Source organism: Epinephelus lanceolatus, chromosome 13 (assembly GCF_041903045.1).
Source record: "Epinephelus lanceolatus isolate andai-2023 chromosome 13, ASM4190304v1, whole genome shotgun sequence".
In the NCBI taxonomy this organism is placed as follows: Eukaryota; Metazoa; Chordata; class Actinopteri; order Perciformes; family Serranidae; genus Epinephelus; species Epinephelus lanceolatus.
In genome coordinates, this window is record NC_135746.1 from 25,799,314 (window position 1) to 25,816,178 (window position 16,865).

The 16,865-nt window shown below is 40.9% G+C and overlaps 1 protein-coding gene across 4 annotated transcripts in view; it reads right to left on the reverse strand.

Annotated features, from left to right (window-relative positions):
• The window catches only part of ryr3 (ryanodine receptor 3), a 159,617-nt gene that overhangs the window by 56,601 nt on the left and 86,151 nt on the right, over positions 1–16,865 (reverse strand). For all 4 annotated transcript variants that reach the window (XM_078173909.1, XM_078173908.1, XM_078173907.1 and 1 more), the window contains 8 exons: positions 13,183–13,456; positions 12,790–12,904; positions 7,969–8,101; positions 6,419–6,522; positions 4,145–4,280; positions 3,548–3,731; positions 1,795–1,897; positions 1,531–1,651 (listed from right to left, as the gene is read on the reverse strand). In XM_078173909.1, coding sequence (XP_078030035.1) covers positions 1,531–1,651; positions 1,795–1,897; positions 3,548–3,731; positions 4,145–4,280; positions 6,419–6,522; positions 7,969–8,101; positions 12,790–12,904; positions 13,183–13,456 — 1,170 coding nt within the window. The remainder of the gene's footprint in view (positions 1–1,530; positions 1,652–1,794; positions 1,898–3,547; positions 3,732–4,144; positions 4,281–6,418; positions 6,523–7,968; positions 8,102–12,789; positions 12,905–13,182; positions 13,457–16,865) is intronic.

Genomic DNA, 16,865 nt, shown 5'->3' on the forward strand with positions numbered 1-16,865 from the left:
TTGAGTCTGAGTGATTGTTTGTGTCAAATAAAAGGAACTTCCCTAAAAGTGTTCTTGAGATATCACCTTCACAAGAATGTAACAGACGCAAGGTCACAGTGACCTTGATTCTTTGACCACCAAAATGTTATCAGTTCATCATTGAGTCCAAGTGGAAGTTTGTATCAAATGTAAGGAAATTCACTGAAGTTGTCCTTGAGATACAGTAGTCACGAGAACAGGACAGACAAGGTTACAGAGACCTTGACCTTTAACTTACAACCACCAAATTTTAATCAGTTCATCCTTGAGTCTGAGTGACCGCTTAGGCCAAATTTAAGAAAATTCCCTAAAGGCATTCTTGAAATATCACCTTCACCAGAATGTAACAGACACAAGGTCACAGTGACCTTGACCGCTGACTACCAAAATCTCATCAGTTCATCTTTGAGCCCAAGTTGACAGTTGTGCCAAATTTGTAAAAATACATCAAGGTGTTCTTGAGATAATGCATTCAAGAGAGTGGGATGGATGTACAGATGTATGTATAGACACACAAACAGACGGACAACTGTAAAACATAATGCCTCCTGTCACAGCTGTCACTGGTGCGGAGGCATTAAAAAAAAATAAAAAAAATCTTATTGACTACTGGGAACAATTTTTTTTTTTTTAAACTGGTCCAGTATTGAGCAAGAGGGCTGCAGCCTACACCCGCCAAACAGGCCGCTATGAAATCACTTTTTGTTTCTACATCTGTTGCACATGCACTGTAAATAAGCATCACAGGTGTATTTAAGGTAACAGTAATTCCAGGCATTATAAGCTGTGGAAAGTTATTAAAAAAGTAAAATGAGTTCAGTCATTTAAGACACAGCTTGCTTTCTTATTAGACGATGTCACAGAGAAAATTGGATATGAAGTTAATTTTCTGGTGTGATTGCGGCTGAAGATTTTCCCAGGTAAGATAATAACTACACATAAAATTAAAAGTCAAAGCACAAACTGCCAAGGTGCAAGAAACACCTTGTGGGCACAATTTTCCTCCACGGTAGGAACACAGGGAGAGAAGCGAACAGATATGCACTCTTGAATGAAGCCCGGCTGGTGTGACACAGTCATTTTCGTGATATACCTCCAGCTGGCAGAGCTGTGATTATTTTCAAAGTGCAGAGATATGAATTTATTTGAGTTGTCTTGATCTGGCAGTGTGACTCACAGTACATACCAGCCAAATCAAACTCTTTTCATATTTGCAGGCAGTAAAGTAGTGTGGCATGTTGGTTCAGCAAGCAGTGGAGGGAATCTGATTCTGATCTATTTAAGCTTGTGTTTGTATATTCAGTTTAAATTAAAAGTTCGATCAGATTGCTGCGTGTGAGACTAGTTACAGCCTTGAATTCAATCCAAAGACCATTTTTCCTGCATCACCTTTGGCTGTTATTAATGTGCTCCCCCTTCATTTGTGTTCTGTTTATCTGTTACTATTCAACCATCAACATTTGCATGCATGGCTTCATGTAGCAAACAAAGCTGTTGAGACCAACATACCTTTATTGAGCACAGGCATTTTGAGGGGGATGCTGATGATGCCCACCAGGTCTGTCGTGGGAACCAGAGAGCGCAGGATGGCTCGGATACGCAGCGCCTCTCCTTTACCTGCATTGATAAGCTGTGAGAGACACAAATAGGAAATATTCAACTCGCTATTTCATGCCAGTCATTGTAGTGGTCTATGTTATTAAACAGAGGATCATGATAACATAAAACATAACATAAAAAGTAAGATGTATGTGTGATAAAAAAGCTCCTCACATGCATCTCTGGAGCGCAGCGGCCCAACAGGTCAATAAGAGCTGAGTAGAAGGACATGATGGCGTTGCCCATGTGAATGACTTCTTCTTCTTCCTCACCAGACCTGAAACACACAATCACTTTGACAACACATTTTGGGATCCTGCAAACCTCACTAAGGAAAATCAGGACCCACAGACAAAGTAGGTTGACAAGAAATTGGGCACCAGAAGAGCATTAGATGGGCAATTTTGTGAGCATTTATAACAATATTTTGGCACAAAACATGATCTCCTCACAGGCCATTGCGTTATACATATTGATTTTGACCTGCTTCCCAATCCCTCTCCTCACTTCATGCAATAATAACCTTCCGCATTAAAATGCAGCCAGTGTATAACAGCCTTTGCATACTGATGTGAGCAGGCAGGAGCCAACAGTTTCCACACTGCTTTACTGACAGCTACCATCAATGTCAAGGCTGCTATATTCTTTACTCTTACACCTCTAACCAGACAAGGATCTCTCTATGATGTCTTCATGTTTAAGTTAGAGTTTAAATTGTCTCAGATGCAGTCATGAAGACTTACTGGAAACATCAAAGAATTGTCAATTAAAAGAGTGTTTCCAGCTGTTTCTGTTGTGCTTTGGGAAATTTCTAAATAACTGTCTTGTATCTTGAAATACACAGGATGTGGCAAGTTGTTGTTGACATAATCATTTACTTTTTCGCAATCTTAAAACAAAGTTTGGACTAGAAACACACTAAATAAAATTATCTTACTGACATTTATTTTTACTTTAAGACTCAATAATGGGGAAAAAAGATGTTTTGCATTGTGTCCATCATTAAAGAGATGTTTGAGCTTCACTGTGCAGAATGATGGATGTGCAGAGTTTGACACTAAAAGCTTGTTTTCACATTAATCTGCTGAAGGGGAAAAGTTCTCCGTGCTCACTTTAAATCTCAGTTAAAAACACGTACCAACCAACAAGGCTGACTTTGTGTCATCATAACAGTTTGGAAGCCAATCATGGTCAAATACGCATCATACACAAAAGTGTGATGTGGAAACTTTAAACCTCCAGCACACACACACGCTGACAAAAGGCTTTTCAGTAAAGTATTTCGTAATTAAAGGTTTGAAAGGAATCTCATTTGCATATTAATATGTGTGAGGGAGAATGAGTAGATGTACTTTGAAGAACTTGGAGAAGTTTATAAAACTTTTTGTTGTGTAAAACCATATGGGCCACATTATTATTCAGAACAGAGCGTTCTTAAATGTCTTAATATCTCTGGGGGGAAACAATCTAAAGTTTAATAAAAGATATGTTACAGAGGGGTTAAATAAGGAAAATATATTGTGATTATTACTGTTTTTGTAGGAGACTTTTAGTAAAGCGATTCAATCAGATAAAACTTCTCATTCAAACTAAGAGCAAATACTCCTTTTCTCTTCAGTTCCTTTGTGCAGGCTTACACAAAGAGGCAGACTCCGATCTCTTCCCGGTGATGTGAACGAACAATATATCAAATTCAAAGTGATATAGCACTAAAGTCTAATAACGAGAAATAATGCGGGTTTAGCCGAGATAAGAAACACACTGGCAAATCTCATTAAGTGTAACAATTCACCACAAAGACACAGATAATGGGAGACTTTATCACTTGTGACTGCTCGGTGGGTTTTTAGTGTCTCGTGATGATCTAAAGGCTGATTAACTGGCTGGTTAGAACAAAATAATGCAAGAAACTGGTGCGGATTCCTACCCAGTATTGACCACAGCTGGGGTACTGGGTAGGTCCAGGGCAGGATCTTCAGATATCTTGATGGCCTCCTTCATGGCGGCCAGCAGACCCTGACCACCCTCTCCCCTCAGGGCAGGACCGAAACACTCTGGACGTCTAATCAGCAGCTTCACCACCACATTGGCATTTTCTTCTACACTCTCACCTGGTATACAAACACAGCAGGGCAATGGACAGACATTTATAGGTGATTATTAAAGTCATCTCCTGAAAGGACAGGTCAGAAATCCTGGACCTTGTGTTTACTGCCTTCCTCAAGGATTATTTCTTTTTTTTTTTATCCATAAACATTTGCACTTCTCTTCTCTTGGGCATTTGACAGTAGTTAGAGGTAATTCTAATAATGGTGTCACAATAACATCGCCCGACCTGCCATGCAAGCACAATGTATATATACTGCTGTCATAGCCATATGAAGAACGTGATTAAATCTAATAACTGACCTCCGGAGTAGCATTACTCTAAAGCATCACTAGTGAACAAAGAGTCCTCAAATCATCTTTAAAAGGCAACATTTTCTGTATTTACACAATGTGTTCAGTATGAAAGACGACATACCATTGCAGAAGACGACGAACCTCAGGAAAGACAGGTAACGCTCTCCCTCTATAGGGTTCCAGCCGAGGTCTGGATAACCCTTTGCTACCAGCATAGCACAACTCTGAAGACCACAGCCTGCCAGGTATGTCACCACCTACACACACACACAAACACACAAAGACACACACAATCCTGCTTCACTCCTGGGGAATATAATGGCACACTCTGTCTTTTTGACTGTCAGTGTCACTAACAGTGACAGCTTGAAAGCATTTGCTGAGCAAGCTTATTCAACTGGCACAAAATCATACTTCATTTTTCACAGGGAAAACTTGGGTGGCACGAGGCTTCTCTTTCTGTCCAACTCAGTGTCACCATACGTAAAGTCAGCAGTAAAGAGTGGTTAGGAGAAATCATCCAAGCTAATAATAATACAAAGGAATTCGCTGATTGTTTTGCACTCAAAAATGTTACAATATCTTATGCCTGGGCCACACTGCCTGCGTGTGTGCGTTGCAGAACCTCTTGTATTTTTTTTTTTCGGCACCTGTGTTTCCAGGTTTGAGAAGACACGCTGCCCGCATGAGCAGCACCACTAAGGCTTGGCTTGGCAGCTGCTCAGCTGCAGCACATCTGGATAATAGGAGTGTTGCCTAATTTTACTGCATGACACATGCAGTTTTTAGCAAAAATAGACTGTGAAATGGTCTTTTGTTACTCATACTGACATTACACCATCTTCTTTTTAAGATATATTTTTAGGGCATTTTGCCTTTAATGGACAGGACAGCCAAGTGTGAAAGGGGGGGGGGGGGGGGGTGACATGCAGCAAAGGGCCACAGGCTGGACTCGAACCCGGGCCGCTGCGGCAACAGCCTTGTACATGGGGCGCCTGCTCTATCCACTAAGCCACCGACACCCCAATTACACCATCTTTTACTACAGTTCCAATGACCTAATGTGTCATAGACATGAAAAAACAGAAATACTCAAAAATAAAATAAAAAAAGCCCTCTGACAACATTTTTGTGGACACAATCCCTTAATTTGTTAACACAGGGCTTTTCATAGTGAAACATTTGCATGAGACGTGTTGTTGACAATGCTCTGGCTTGCACAGCTCCATAAATGAGTGGAGCACCAGCTGTTAATTGTGGAAATACAGTATTTATAGGAGCAGGCAGCTTTACAGCAGTGCCACACCAACAACATTGTCTGTGAGAACGTCGCACGAATGCAAGCTGTAGCAGTTCAGCGAGGTAGCTGTCATGCACTGCTCACACAGGCAGTGTGGCCCAGGTGTCAGTCTAACCTCACAGTAATTCCCAACCATCATTTCTTCCTTTAAAGGCCTAGTACATAGAATTTAGGGACATCTATTGGCAGAAATGGAAGATAATATTTATAATGACTAATCTTTTAATTAGTTTATAATCACCCTATATATTCCTATACTAGGAATTGCTGTGTTTTCATTCCCTTCAAACGAGCTGTTTATATCTACGTATGGAGTGTGTCCCCTTCCACAGAGTCAGTCATGTTGTTCTACAGTAGCCCAGTAGGGCTCCAACGATAAGTCAACTAATCGATGACTAATCGACTATTAAAATAATCAGTGACTATTTTAGTAGTCGACTCATCAGTTTGAGTCATTTTTCATAGAAAAGTAATATAAAAGTACCAAAAATACTCTTATTGCAGCTTCTTACATTCAACTATTGGCAGCTTTACACACTCTCCCATGACGGTTAACTAAAACCCTTTGGCTTGAGTACGAAACAAGACATTAATTGACATAATTTTGGGGTTTTCCCATTTTCGTGTCGGCAACTGTCTTCGCCTCAAGCTAGGCACACGTCAGAATTTTCAGTTCTGCGACTTCACTGCTAGATACCACTAAATCATCAATGCTAATTTCATTGTTGTGTCCCATTACAAACTTTGAGACTAAAAGGTTGTTTCCATGTATTTAACCTTAATAAAACTTAATGTACTCTTACCAGAATATCTGGTTTCTTTTCTCAGCATGTTAAATGTAATTTGATTCAAATCCACAATTTTACAGTGCCTGAAATAGTATTTAACAAGCAAGTCTATCATATGACGGATTCCTCTGCTACAACAACAAATATCTTGAGGTCATACCAAACACTAAACTCAACACTGACTGCTAGTCTAATCAGCCTGACCTCACTGGGTGTGCTTAATAACACAGGAGCAATAATGGTGTTATTTAAGTGCATATCAGCCTCAATCATTTAAGTTGCAGTCAAAATGATTTCACAAACAAACCTTCTCTAGATCAGGCTCCTCCAGAGCCAGAGCCAGGCCGTTGTTGTCCATCACTGAAGATGCTGCAACATCCAGCGGAGTGGAGCCCCGCATAGCTTCAGAGGCTTCACATACACACACACACACACACACACACAAACACAGACAAAGTGTTACCAGCAAAGCAAACTTTACATTTGTTCTGGACTAAACAACAGGGGGCAGTCTATCTACATATGTTATCGTGATATTCTCCAGTGTCTTGCAGTTCAGAGTAGCAGGTAGTCAGATGTGATCATTAGAAACTACCCTGATTTTTGAAAAAATGTTATACACATAAGATATTTATTGTTACAAGAACAACAAAATATTATTTCCAACTCTTTCTAATTCTACAAGCACTTCACACCTCTGCTCTCTTTCCCTAGTAATGTTTGAAACTCAATTAGTGTTGCAAACATAATGCACATTTCTATAAACCATTAAATGATTAAAAGAATGTTTCATAGATTAACTGTGTCACTTTTAATGGACATCAGAGTCTTTAATTTAATACAATGACCATTATAATTGTAATGAGTGCAATTTATTAGAAAAAAAACTGGTAACAGTAGCAGAAATACTGATGTTGTGCAGATAGTTAATTATAAGTTAATGAATCCTCTGCACCTTAATGTGCAAAACTCCCTGCCTAAATAAATGGTTACACTCCCACTGGACACCTACTCTGACAATAATTGTGCACACTGCTGCATGGCAATTTAGATTAAAAAAAAAAAAAAAATCATTAATTGGTTTATAATTCTAATTATGTCCTTCACTCAGGCAAACTCATCATTTGAGGTAATTAGCCCTGAAATACAGAGAAAGCACGAGGCACGTCTCCCAGCACCTTCACAGTGACATATGTGATTTATGAGTGAGCAAATATCAAATGTTTCATGTTGGGCGTAACAGACTGGTGTGTTTGCATTCATCTGTCTTCTCCACACCATGTGAACCTCTCCTCTTTCACAGGCAGGAGCTTTAGTTTACACCAGCAGCAGCCGGAGCCCAGTGACTCATCAGTCCTGCCCTGCGTGACTAAATAACCCCCGTCCCTCATTTTCCTGCCTCTTTGGCCCTTTCACTTTCAAACTGATACCCTGGCATAATGTGGGCGATAAGTTTGAGTCTGCACTTCAATTAAATGAAAAACCCTTCCAGCGAGTGGCACCTACTGGTTTCTGTGAATATTTCACATCACTTTCGGGAGCAGCAATGTGCAATATTTCAGTTCCTACAGTGTGGTAAATACTTGAAGAAATTCATAATGTTAAGGAAACCATTTAACTTCTCTCAATATTTCTCTCTTCCACCATACCCTTTTACTTTCTCTCATCTCCCATCTTTTATTTCAGAGTGCCCTCTGCTCATCTGTCATATTTAGATTTTTCCATTCATTTTTAAACCTCTGTCGTCCTCTCTCAGAATGATGCACACTAAATGTAATCAAAGACAAAGCTGTAAAGACACTATCAGGACAGGAAGGAGAGCAGACTGTCTCATTTTATGACTCTACCAGTACTTACCCAGCCCGACACTGCTATTCTCCAGCAGGTAGCTCAGGTGGTCAAACATGGCTTTCTGGTTCTGGCGGCTGATACGACAGAAGTAGCACAGGAAACGACAACAGCTGGCCACCATCTTGGGGAAGGCAATCTCCTGTGGACACAAATGTAAAAGACATGCTAAAATCAAAGCAGACCCACAGTTTCATTCATTTATTTCTTCACAACTTTATTCTTATTGACATTTTCAAGCAGAAAGGAGCTGACCACAGAAACAAAGCGTAAGCAGAATGGAATATTTCATTCAAATCAGTATAGCAGGATGGTCAGAGCAGCTGCCATTTTTATGTGTACTGTTGCCATTGCCAACTTTTGTATAAATCAACAAGTGGCTATTGGCAAACTCCTTAAGGTGAGGTTTTGCAGTAACAACAAACAAGCAGTGGAGAAGTATGAAGCATGTAGAGGCATCTTTTTGTGCACAGTCTCCATCATCTTGTTGCTGGAGAGGATTTGAGGACTGCTGAATTTAGGTGCTTCGTATTTCCACTGGTACGTAAGAGAATCACAATTTTGGCCATGTTTGGCTATTGTCCATCTCTCTAATATCAGATGTCACTGAGGCGTTAGTTGACCATTGACTCTGCAACACGCCAGGACACTCAGGTGTTCATGATTATTAATGTGATCATACATGATGATCATCATGAGAAAGACAAAAGGAAAACGCCAACTTATTACGTAAAGTAGGCCGAAACAGAGTCCAAAAAACTAGCAAGTGTGACACACTTTACTCATGTGTTGTCACCATAGTAACTAACAACAATTGCCATTTTCTTTTGAACCTGTCAAATGACAGCATCAATCAGTTCAAGGTCTGCTCTACTCTTTTTTTTTTTACTTCTATGGGGTTGACATACTTGTGACCCATTACATGTGTCACTGAAAGACATTATTCCTGTACATCCTTTAGGCACATACACTGATCAACCACAACATTAAAAACACCAACCAGTGGAGTGAATAGTATCGATCATCTCGTTACGATGCAAGGTCTGCTGGGAAACCTTGGGTCCTGGCATTTACACGGATGTTACTTGACATGCACCACTCACCCAAACACTGTTGTAACCAAGTACCAATTATAGCAATGGCACTTCCCGATGGTAGTGGCCACCCCAGCAGGACAGTGCGTAATGAAACACCGCAACAACTGCTCAGGAATAGCCCAATTCCCCAGATCCCAATTTGACTGAGCATCCAGCGGATATGCCAGTCCCTCAACTCCCAATCCACAGGACTCAAAGGATCTGCCGCCAACGCCCTGGTGCCAGATACCACAGGACACCCCCAGAGGTTCTGTGTCCACGCCTTGACAGGTCAGAGCCAAGTCCAATGCAAGGAGACCCCAGCTTGAAATTGGACTTAGCTCTGGGGTACTGGAACATCCCACAGTTGCACAATTAGATTGCAATCTGGGTAGTTTGGAGGCCAGATCGATGTTTGGAGCTCTTTGTCACCTTCCTCTGGCCATTCTCAAGTAGTTTTTACAGTGTGGCATGGTGTGGTGTGTGGCATCAGGGAGAGCTGTTGCCATGAGGGGGTGTACTTGGTCCACAATGGTGTTTGGGTGAGTGATGCATGTCAAGTGGCATCCACATAAATGGCAGTGCTCAAGGTTTTCCTGCAGAACATTGAATTGTAAGGAGATTATCAATGATATTCAATTCACCTGTCAGTGGTTTTAATATTGTGGCTGACTGGTGTATATGTAGTCGACTTGAGGAAAAGGTCAGTGTCTCAATACAGTTTATTTCGTTGACAGACCAGTCGTCCTTTGATGGACAGCTTGACTGCAGCCATTTCCATGTGGTGGCTTTTTTTGCTCCAAGCCAAGAGGATTTTGTCACATTATATCTGGGCAAAAATCCCAATCAATTTCTATTTCAATCTCTTGCTAATATGAAAAATAAGAGGTAAGCCCAAACAATATGAAAATGATGAGCCATTTTTTACCACAGTGCCTCCAGCATTCACTCTGTATCTAATAACCCTTTTGAATAAATTTCTACTTTGGAGTTACAAAATATTTTACAATGTTCTTCCAACAGAAGTCTCTCAAGGACCGTGAGTTGGCAGTTTCAGCCCAGCTTTCCCATATATCATTTCTATCGTCTTCAGATATCTCCAGGCCTGATTCTTTCTCCCATTTTAGTTTGGCGTTTCAGACCCTCTGGTTTTAAAGTGAATCTGAAACTCTTAAATATTCTCCAAACATACCATATAAGCCAACCTGATGCTGTCAAGAGAGACAAGAAAATATTTGTGAGGATGATATTGAGCCTTTCCCCAAATAAGCGGTTGCTGGAGCGTTAAATGCTTGCCTCTGAGAAAAGTGCAGTCAATAAATAAAATGTTTTTTTCTGGTCAAAACACAACAACTGGAAAATCATTTCACCTATAAACCTTTCTGCATATAATGCTGTTACCTCTGTATCATCCTCAATCTAGTTTGGGTATAGTCAAAGGTTCAGCATGAGCATTTATCTAAGAGTGAAGTCATTTTTGTCCATGCTGCGAATGAAAGTAAATTGCCAGAGGGACATATATATACCAGAGGGAGGGAAATCCACACCTTTTCTCTGGTAAATTACACTCAATGAATATGAACAGCACAGAAAATGACACTCATCATCAGACATGTTGCCTGAACTATTCAACTTTCAATCATGCCAAATGTTTCCACTTCTAAAAGCCAAAGCAATTTCATCTATTTAATGTGTTTAAGCCTTGGGAAAAGTCACTCAGTACTAATGCTCTATGAGTGCTAACTCTGTGCACACTTGGGACTCAACATGTTATCAAAGTCTGGATTGAAAAATGGAAAACCTTTTTTGTAGTGTATTTATTTTAAACCTTGATTACATGTTACATCGTTGTAACATATAATCAATATGTAAAACACACTTACAAGCTGTGGTAATGCCACTTTATATGGCCACAGTAAGTGAAGCGCACGTATCAAGTGGCAGTAAACTGGTCTGGAATTTATGTCTGAGACTGTGCGATGAGACTGCCGGAGTCAGATGTGAGGGCCTGAATGTCTCCCTGAGGTCTTTCTGTCTGAGGTTTAATTCATGCTTGGCACTGGACGGGGCATTAAATCACAACCATCTCTTCCAGCTTCTGTCAGCACTGCCCGAAAAGGACAGGCTTGAGAGGCCTCCCTCTCACCCCACTCATGCCCTCTCCTGCCCTCTCCATTACCCTTGTGGTTTTTCTGAGTACAGGGCTGTTGATCTTGGCTTACTTCACCTTCTTAGGATACAGTTTGTTTTCCTGAGATCAGTAAACAACCTGTAAAGCATTAAAGGTTAGCCTCTGTCATGGTTTTTCAATCAGTTGCAGGTAAAAATAAATAAATAAATAAATAAATCTGGGAATAAGTCGGACACTAAAATGTCAATTAACATATTAGTGTATGCATTTTCTTGAGAAACTAGGTTTCTCTGTTTAAGATGTTGGTTAAAGGTGCCCTGTGAAGATTTTTTTGACACAAGTAAAAAGTTTTGTTGGCATTCAGTGTTACTCACCAAAACACGTGTGTATAAATGTATTTCTTTTCTCATATAACGTCTGAAAAGGCTATCTTTCTTTTTTGTACTTTTTAAATCCTACAATGTGTACATCCATGTTTACCTGCTAGCAGCCTTGTTCTTCCCTGCCTTTGTTGGCAAACTGCTGCTTTTCTTGGACCATTACTGCCACCAGCACTGTAGATCAGTGGAACGGTGTGGCAGGAAAGTGCATCATGTTGCCCACATGCACGGGTGGGTGAACTGATCCATAGTACTCCAAGAGGTGAAAAAAATTCCACAGGGAACCTTTAAGTTTTTCTAAGTTCAAAGACTCCTCAATAAGTAATGAAATGAGGTATTAACATTTTTATCACTCCAAAAATTCCTGCAGATTTTGGGTGGAATCAAGAACAGGTCCAACATGCTGAATTTTGCAAGTGTTACATTCATATGAAAATACTATCAACTTAACCTTGGACTTTTTAGGGGCAGGGACCCTTGCATTATCTTTAACCACCTGAAAAACACAGGGTTGGGCGCTGGGTGCTACTCTGTGCCAACTTTTAAGGGCGCAGAGGCAGGTTGCACCTAAAGTCATTAAGCAGCCATAACCAGCACTGTATTATAGCCTACTTAACAGAAATCCCAAGTTCGTCGCTGATCTTCTTCTATGCATTGTCTTGTAAGTGTGTACTAGGACTAAAACACTGTCTGTGGGTCAGATGTAAAGGTCTGGGGAGCCCTGCACTAAAATGATCAACTGATGTTTACAGAAGAAAGAGAAGATGTCTACCAGCTGTGATTGGTTGTTCCTTGTCACATGACATGTGATACGCATTGCCGTGTTCCAAAGGTTTGGTTATCGCATGGTAAAGTAGTTGCACCCTGCAAAACACGTCTTTGGGAGCACCTGCCATCTGCAATGGCGTCACTCTCACTTTTGAGCGTGCCTTCCACCCCTCTACATTGAAAACAAGGGCGCCAAAAATGCAGGATGTGTACGGGCCTTAAGTCAGCATGAATGGGGGGGGGGGGTGTAAGGGTGCATAGAATCAAAGTTTAAACATCAACAACTGAGCAAACAAGGAAATGATGACTGTCAAAAGCTCCAGAGGAAGCGTGTAAGGTGACCTTGAGTTGAGAGGGTTTGTCAAGTGTATGTTTTCATGACAGTAATGTGAAAGCAGTGGGTTGTATTGACAACAGCTAATACCGAAAGACTGAGCGGGGCTTAAAATGTCAATAATTAGCCACGCCTTCGTACCTGTGACTTGTCTCCTCCCAGCACATTGACCATGACCTCCATGACAGTCTCGTGCATGCCCAGCACTCTCATCAGGTTGGGATGTTGGTAGAAGACCTTGTTATTCATGATGTCACTGGAAACACAAGAAAGTGATTGTGAAGGTCTTGATATATTGTACATCCATAACTTTTTGAAGCAAAACATAGCATATTGGAAACACTGCCTGATTGTGGAAATAAGTTTAGGTAAATAACAATGTGCAACGAGGAACACTTGTTATAATATTATATATACACACTCTTATTTACGCGCCATTATCAATCATCACATTTCACATCACAAATTACATTACATTAAAAAAAGAACTTGATAGAGTGAGAAGTCTGTGTTTACTGCAACAAATGTTCTCACCCGAGTCCATCAATCATGAGTTTCTCCTCCTCCTTGCCCATTCGGACTGACAGCAGAGACCTGATTTGACCCAGTGATGCCAACAGGTTAATGGCATCCTGCACGGACGCGGCGCTGATGGTGTAGGATTTCTTCATGGCCCGGAGCAGCTCTCCGATGCCGTCATACTGCCTCCTGAGCAGGCTGAACATCACTCTGACCAACTCTGGGTCCTGGATGTGAGACTCCTGGGCCCAGCTGGTTATGGTCTGGGAGATCAGCTCCTTCAGGTTGGCTGGAGAGGTGAGAATTCGACATCCACACAGTGAATGATGGAATAGAGGTGGTAAAGTTAGAGTAGATTTTGTATCAGAGGTTAATGGTTTAGTGGTGTGATGACTTGACGACCACTAAAGTTTTCTAACTCTGATCATCATTCATCATTCACTGTCATTTTCAAATACTGATCTGAAACTAATAATCAATACGCTTTGTAGGGCGTAACAAAAGTGCCAAGAGCAGACTATAAGCCAGTTTTTCTAGGTGCCTTGTACAATGCCTTTAAAACAACATGTACAGAAATGTGTCAGATGTACAACAGGTGTGGCAAAAACACAGTTAAGTAATGCTATTGGGCTTGTAGTCCCACTGTGCTCAAGCTTGCTGTGGATAAGTCAAGGTTAAGTAGTTCTGGGTTACTTTATCCTACGTATGAATCAAGGGAACGCACAAATTCCAAACACCATTTCAGAGGGCTTTAGAAAGGTGAAGCCTGTGGGTATTACTGTGTTGAACAATGGCGTCTCTCCTAAACAACACACTAGCTGGTTTCTACTTATTAGAATGCTAAGCCAGCAACCAGAAAATACATTACGTCTGTATGAAAACAAAACGCTGAGGCTAGCTCATTCTGTAATATCTGCTCCAGGTCCCACCATGTGCTGCATCAGTGCCAATGCCATTTTATACCTTTAAACAATGGTTCACAGTGTTTTAGCTCATTCCTAATAGGAAAAAAAGGATTGTTCACCCCACAGTTCAGCAACAGTGCCAGCACAGTCTATGTATTTCATTTTTATATCCAGTATTTTAAAGCTTTGCAGTACAACCCCTGCATTTGATTCAAGGCTATTTCAGAGGAAGTTTCTGAGGCCACACAAAGACTTAATTAACAATAAACAATTAATTAGAATAAGTCCTAAATAAAACTATAGCCGCAATTCTTTGATTTGGTATATACTGGTCAGCCACAACATGGGGTGAAGGGAATAACACTGATCATCTCGTTACAATGCAATATTCTAATGTCAAAGAGCTCAAGGCAACGACCTGGCCTCCAAATTCCCCAGATCCCAATCCGATGAAGCATCTGTAAGATTTGCTGGTGATCCACCTCGCAACCCACAGGATTTTCAGGACACCCCCAAAGGTCCTATGTCCATGCCCCAACAGGTCAGAGGCTTCACCTTGGACCTCTGAACTGTCCAGCACTTGGTCTGCAATGGTGCTTGGGTGAGTAGTGCGTGTCAGGTGGCATCTACATGAATGTCAGGACCCAAGGTTTCCCTGCAGAACATTGCACTGTAACACTTTACTCATCAGTGGATTTAATGTTGTGGCTGATCTGTGTATGTGCTTACTATTACCGGTTCAGAGGTGAGAAGTAACTGTGCTTTGTAGGAAAAATCAATCTGGGATTCATTGAGTTGAAAACATTGTACAGGTTTTACTGCTCATAATCAATTTGTTACGTATTTCTTTAACTACGGCATAAGAGACAAAGATCATCCATCCATTTTCCATAACTGCTTATCCTCTTAAGGGTCACGGGGGTAAAAGAAAGGTCATGAAAGGGGTCATGCTGCTACTTTTGTAATTTGAGCAGATGACCTTCCCATAAACTTTGTCCTTATGTACACTGATGATGCTGTCATACAGCATATCAGGGGATGTTTACAGATCAATTACCAGAGTACTTTGAAGTGATATCTGACCGGCTTGACACCTTGAGTCTGGAAAATCAGTTTGTAATTGGGTACGTGTGATCTGTCACTTTAAAGAAGAGCCAGTAAAGAGTAAATTAATTAACAAATGAATTCAATTTAGCATTTGAAACGGTGTCTCAACTGAGCACTAGGAGCAAGATAATTAAAGCATCACAACTGTGGTGGATTTTACACATAGTGACCACATATCGAACTGGGAAATTTGGATGATGCATGCAAAATATGAGACTGTAAATCTTGAGCCCTCGACCAATTTTCACTCTCTTAATGTGTTAAGCTAATTAATTTGTATCGCCCCCTTGTTCCTCCTCTACCAACAATACAAAACACAATGCAACACTAACAACATTCACTTATCACTGACCAGCCTTGACTCTAAAATGTAGGAAGATAATGATTTTTTTTTTTTAAGCCAAATGCAGCCACTCAAAGAGCTACTTCTACTCTCAACCTTTTCTCCTGCAGTAAGTTCACTTATAAAAGCTTAGGGTATAATTGACTTTTGCTTATCCTTCAAACTTGTCACTCCTTGGAAGAAAATGTCTGAAATTGTTTCTAAGGACTGTCGAGAAACAGCTGTGGGCTCTGGTCCCCTGACACCTCAAAAAGGTTTTTCATTAAAAAGGGAACAATGTGTCTCTACCTCATACATTTATAGTAGAGCACAAAACACAAGATAGATATATAGAGACAGATGAAAATTAAAGTGTAACCCAAAGTTGTTTTTTTGTAAAGGTTTAAAGTCTGGGGGACCCTTTGAAACTTTGTCTCAGGTCTCAAACTTTAATCTCACAGACATGACAGACAATAAAACTGGGCACAGCTACAGAGGAACTCAGTGAACTGTAGTGATAAATGAAGGGGCTGTGTCTAAATGCCGCACCTCCCCAAATGATAACATTGTTATTCCAAAGCTATCGCTGAACTTTGAGTGTTTAAGTCAAACAACCCAACATCTGTGGCAAACAAAGGGTCAGATTCGAGCAGAATCCTAATGAGAGACGAGACGGATACAAAGAGAGAGAGAGGGAGCCAGCTGCCCTGAAGGTGAATGTCTCGCAGATTCACATCTGCTCTGCATCGTCTCAAACAGTGGCTCACATGGGAGTCATCACTAACACCAAAAACTACCCGGTCTGCAAGCCAATCAGCTAATGATCACACACAGTCAGTATGGTGCTATTAATGAAAACGTTTATGTGCTCCAAGATGTGTTTTCAGCACAGACTAAGCACTGACGGATTGTGGCCACTTATAGCACCATGAATTATTACACACTGCTTGCAACCACTATCTGACCCCTTGCAAGGTTTGATTTACAAATTTTGGTAATGATATTACAGCACAAACACGCCCATGAAGTTTTGCAGTTGAGCGCAATTCACCCTTTCCTCAGGTCTGGCTGGTATTATCCAATAACAGAAACTAAAATTTCACATAGCACAGAGCTACAGGTCCCGACCGACAAGGTGCACAGGCATTCCTCAAAACATCCGGCAAGGAATTTGATACCGAAAGAGAAAAAAACGTATTTGGGATTTAATATCCCAGTCTGTCAGTGCTGCTGGTGTTTTCAAACTCACACCTTCAGACTGTAAAACAAGATTAGTGAGACACCCCTTCTAAACGCACTCAAGTTACCGCCAACTCTCTGAAAACGCCAATAATTTTACTGGAACTATGTGCGGCTGTCAGAGC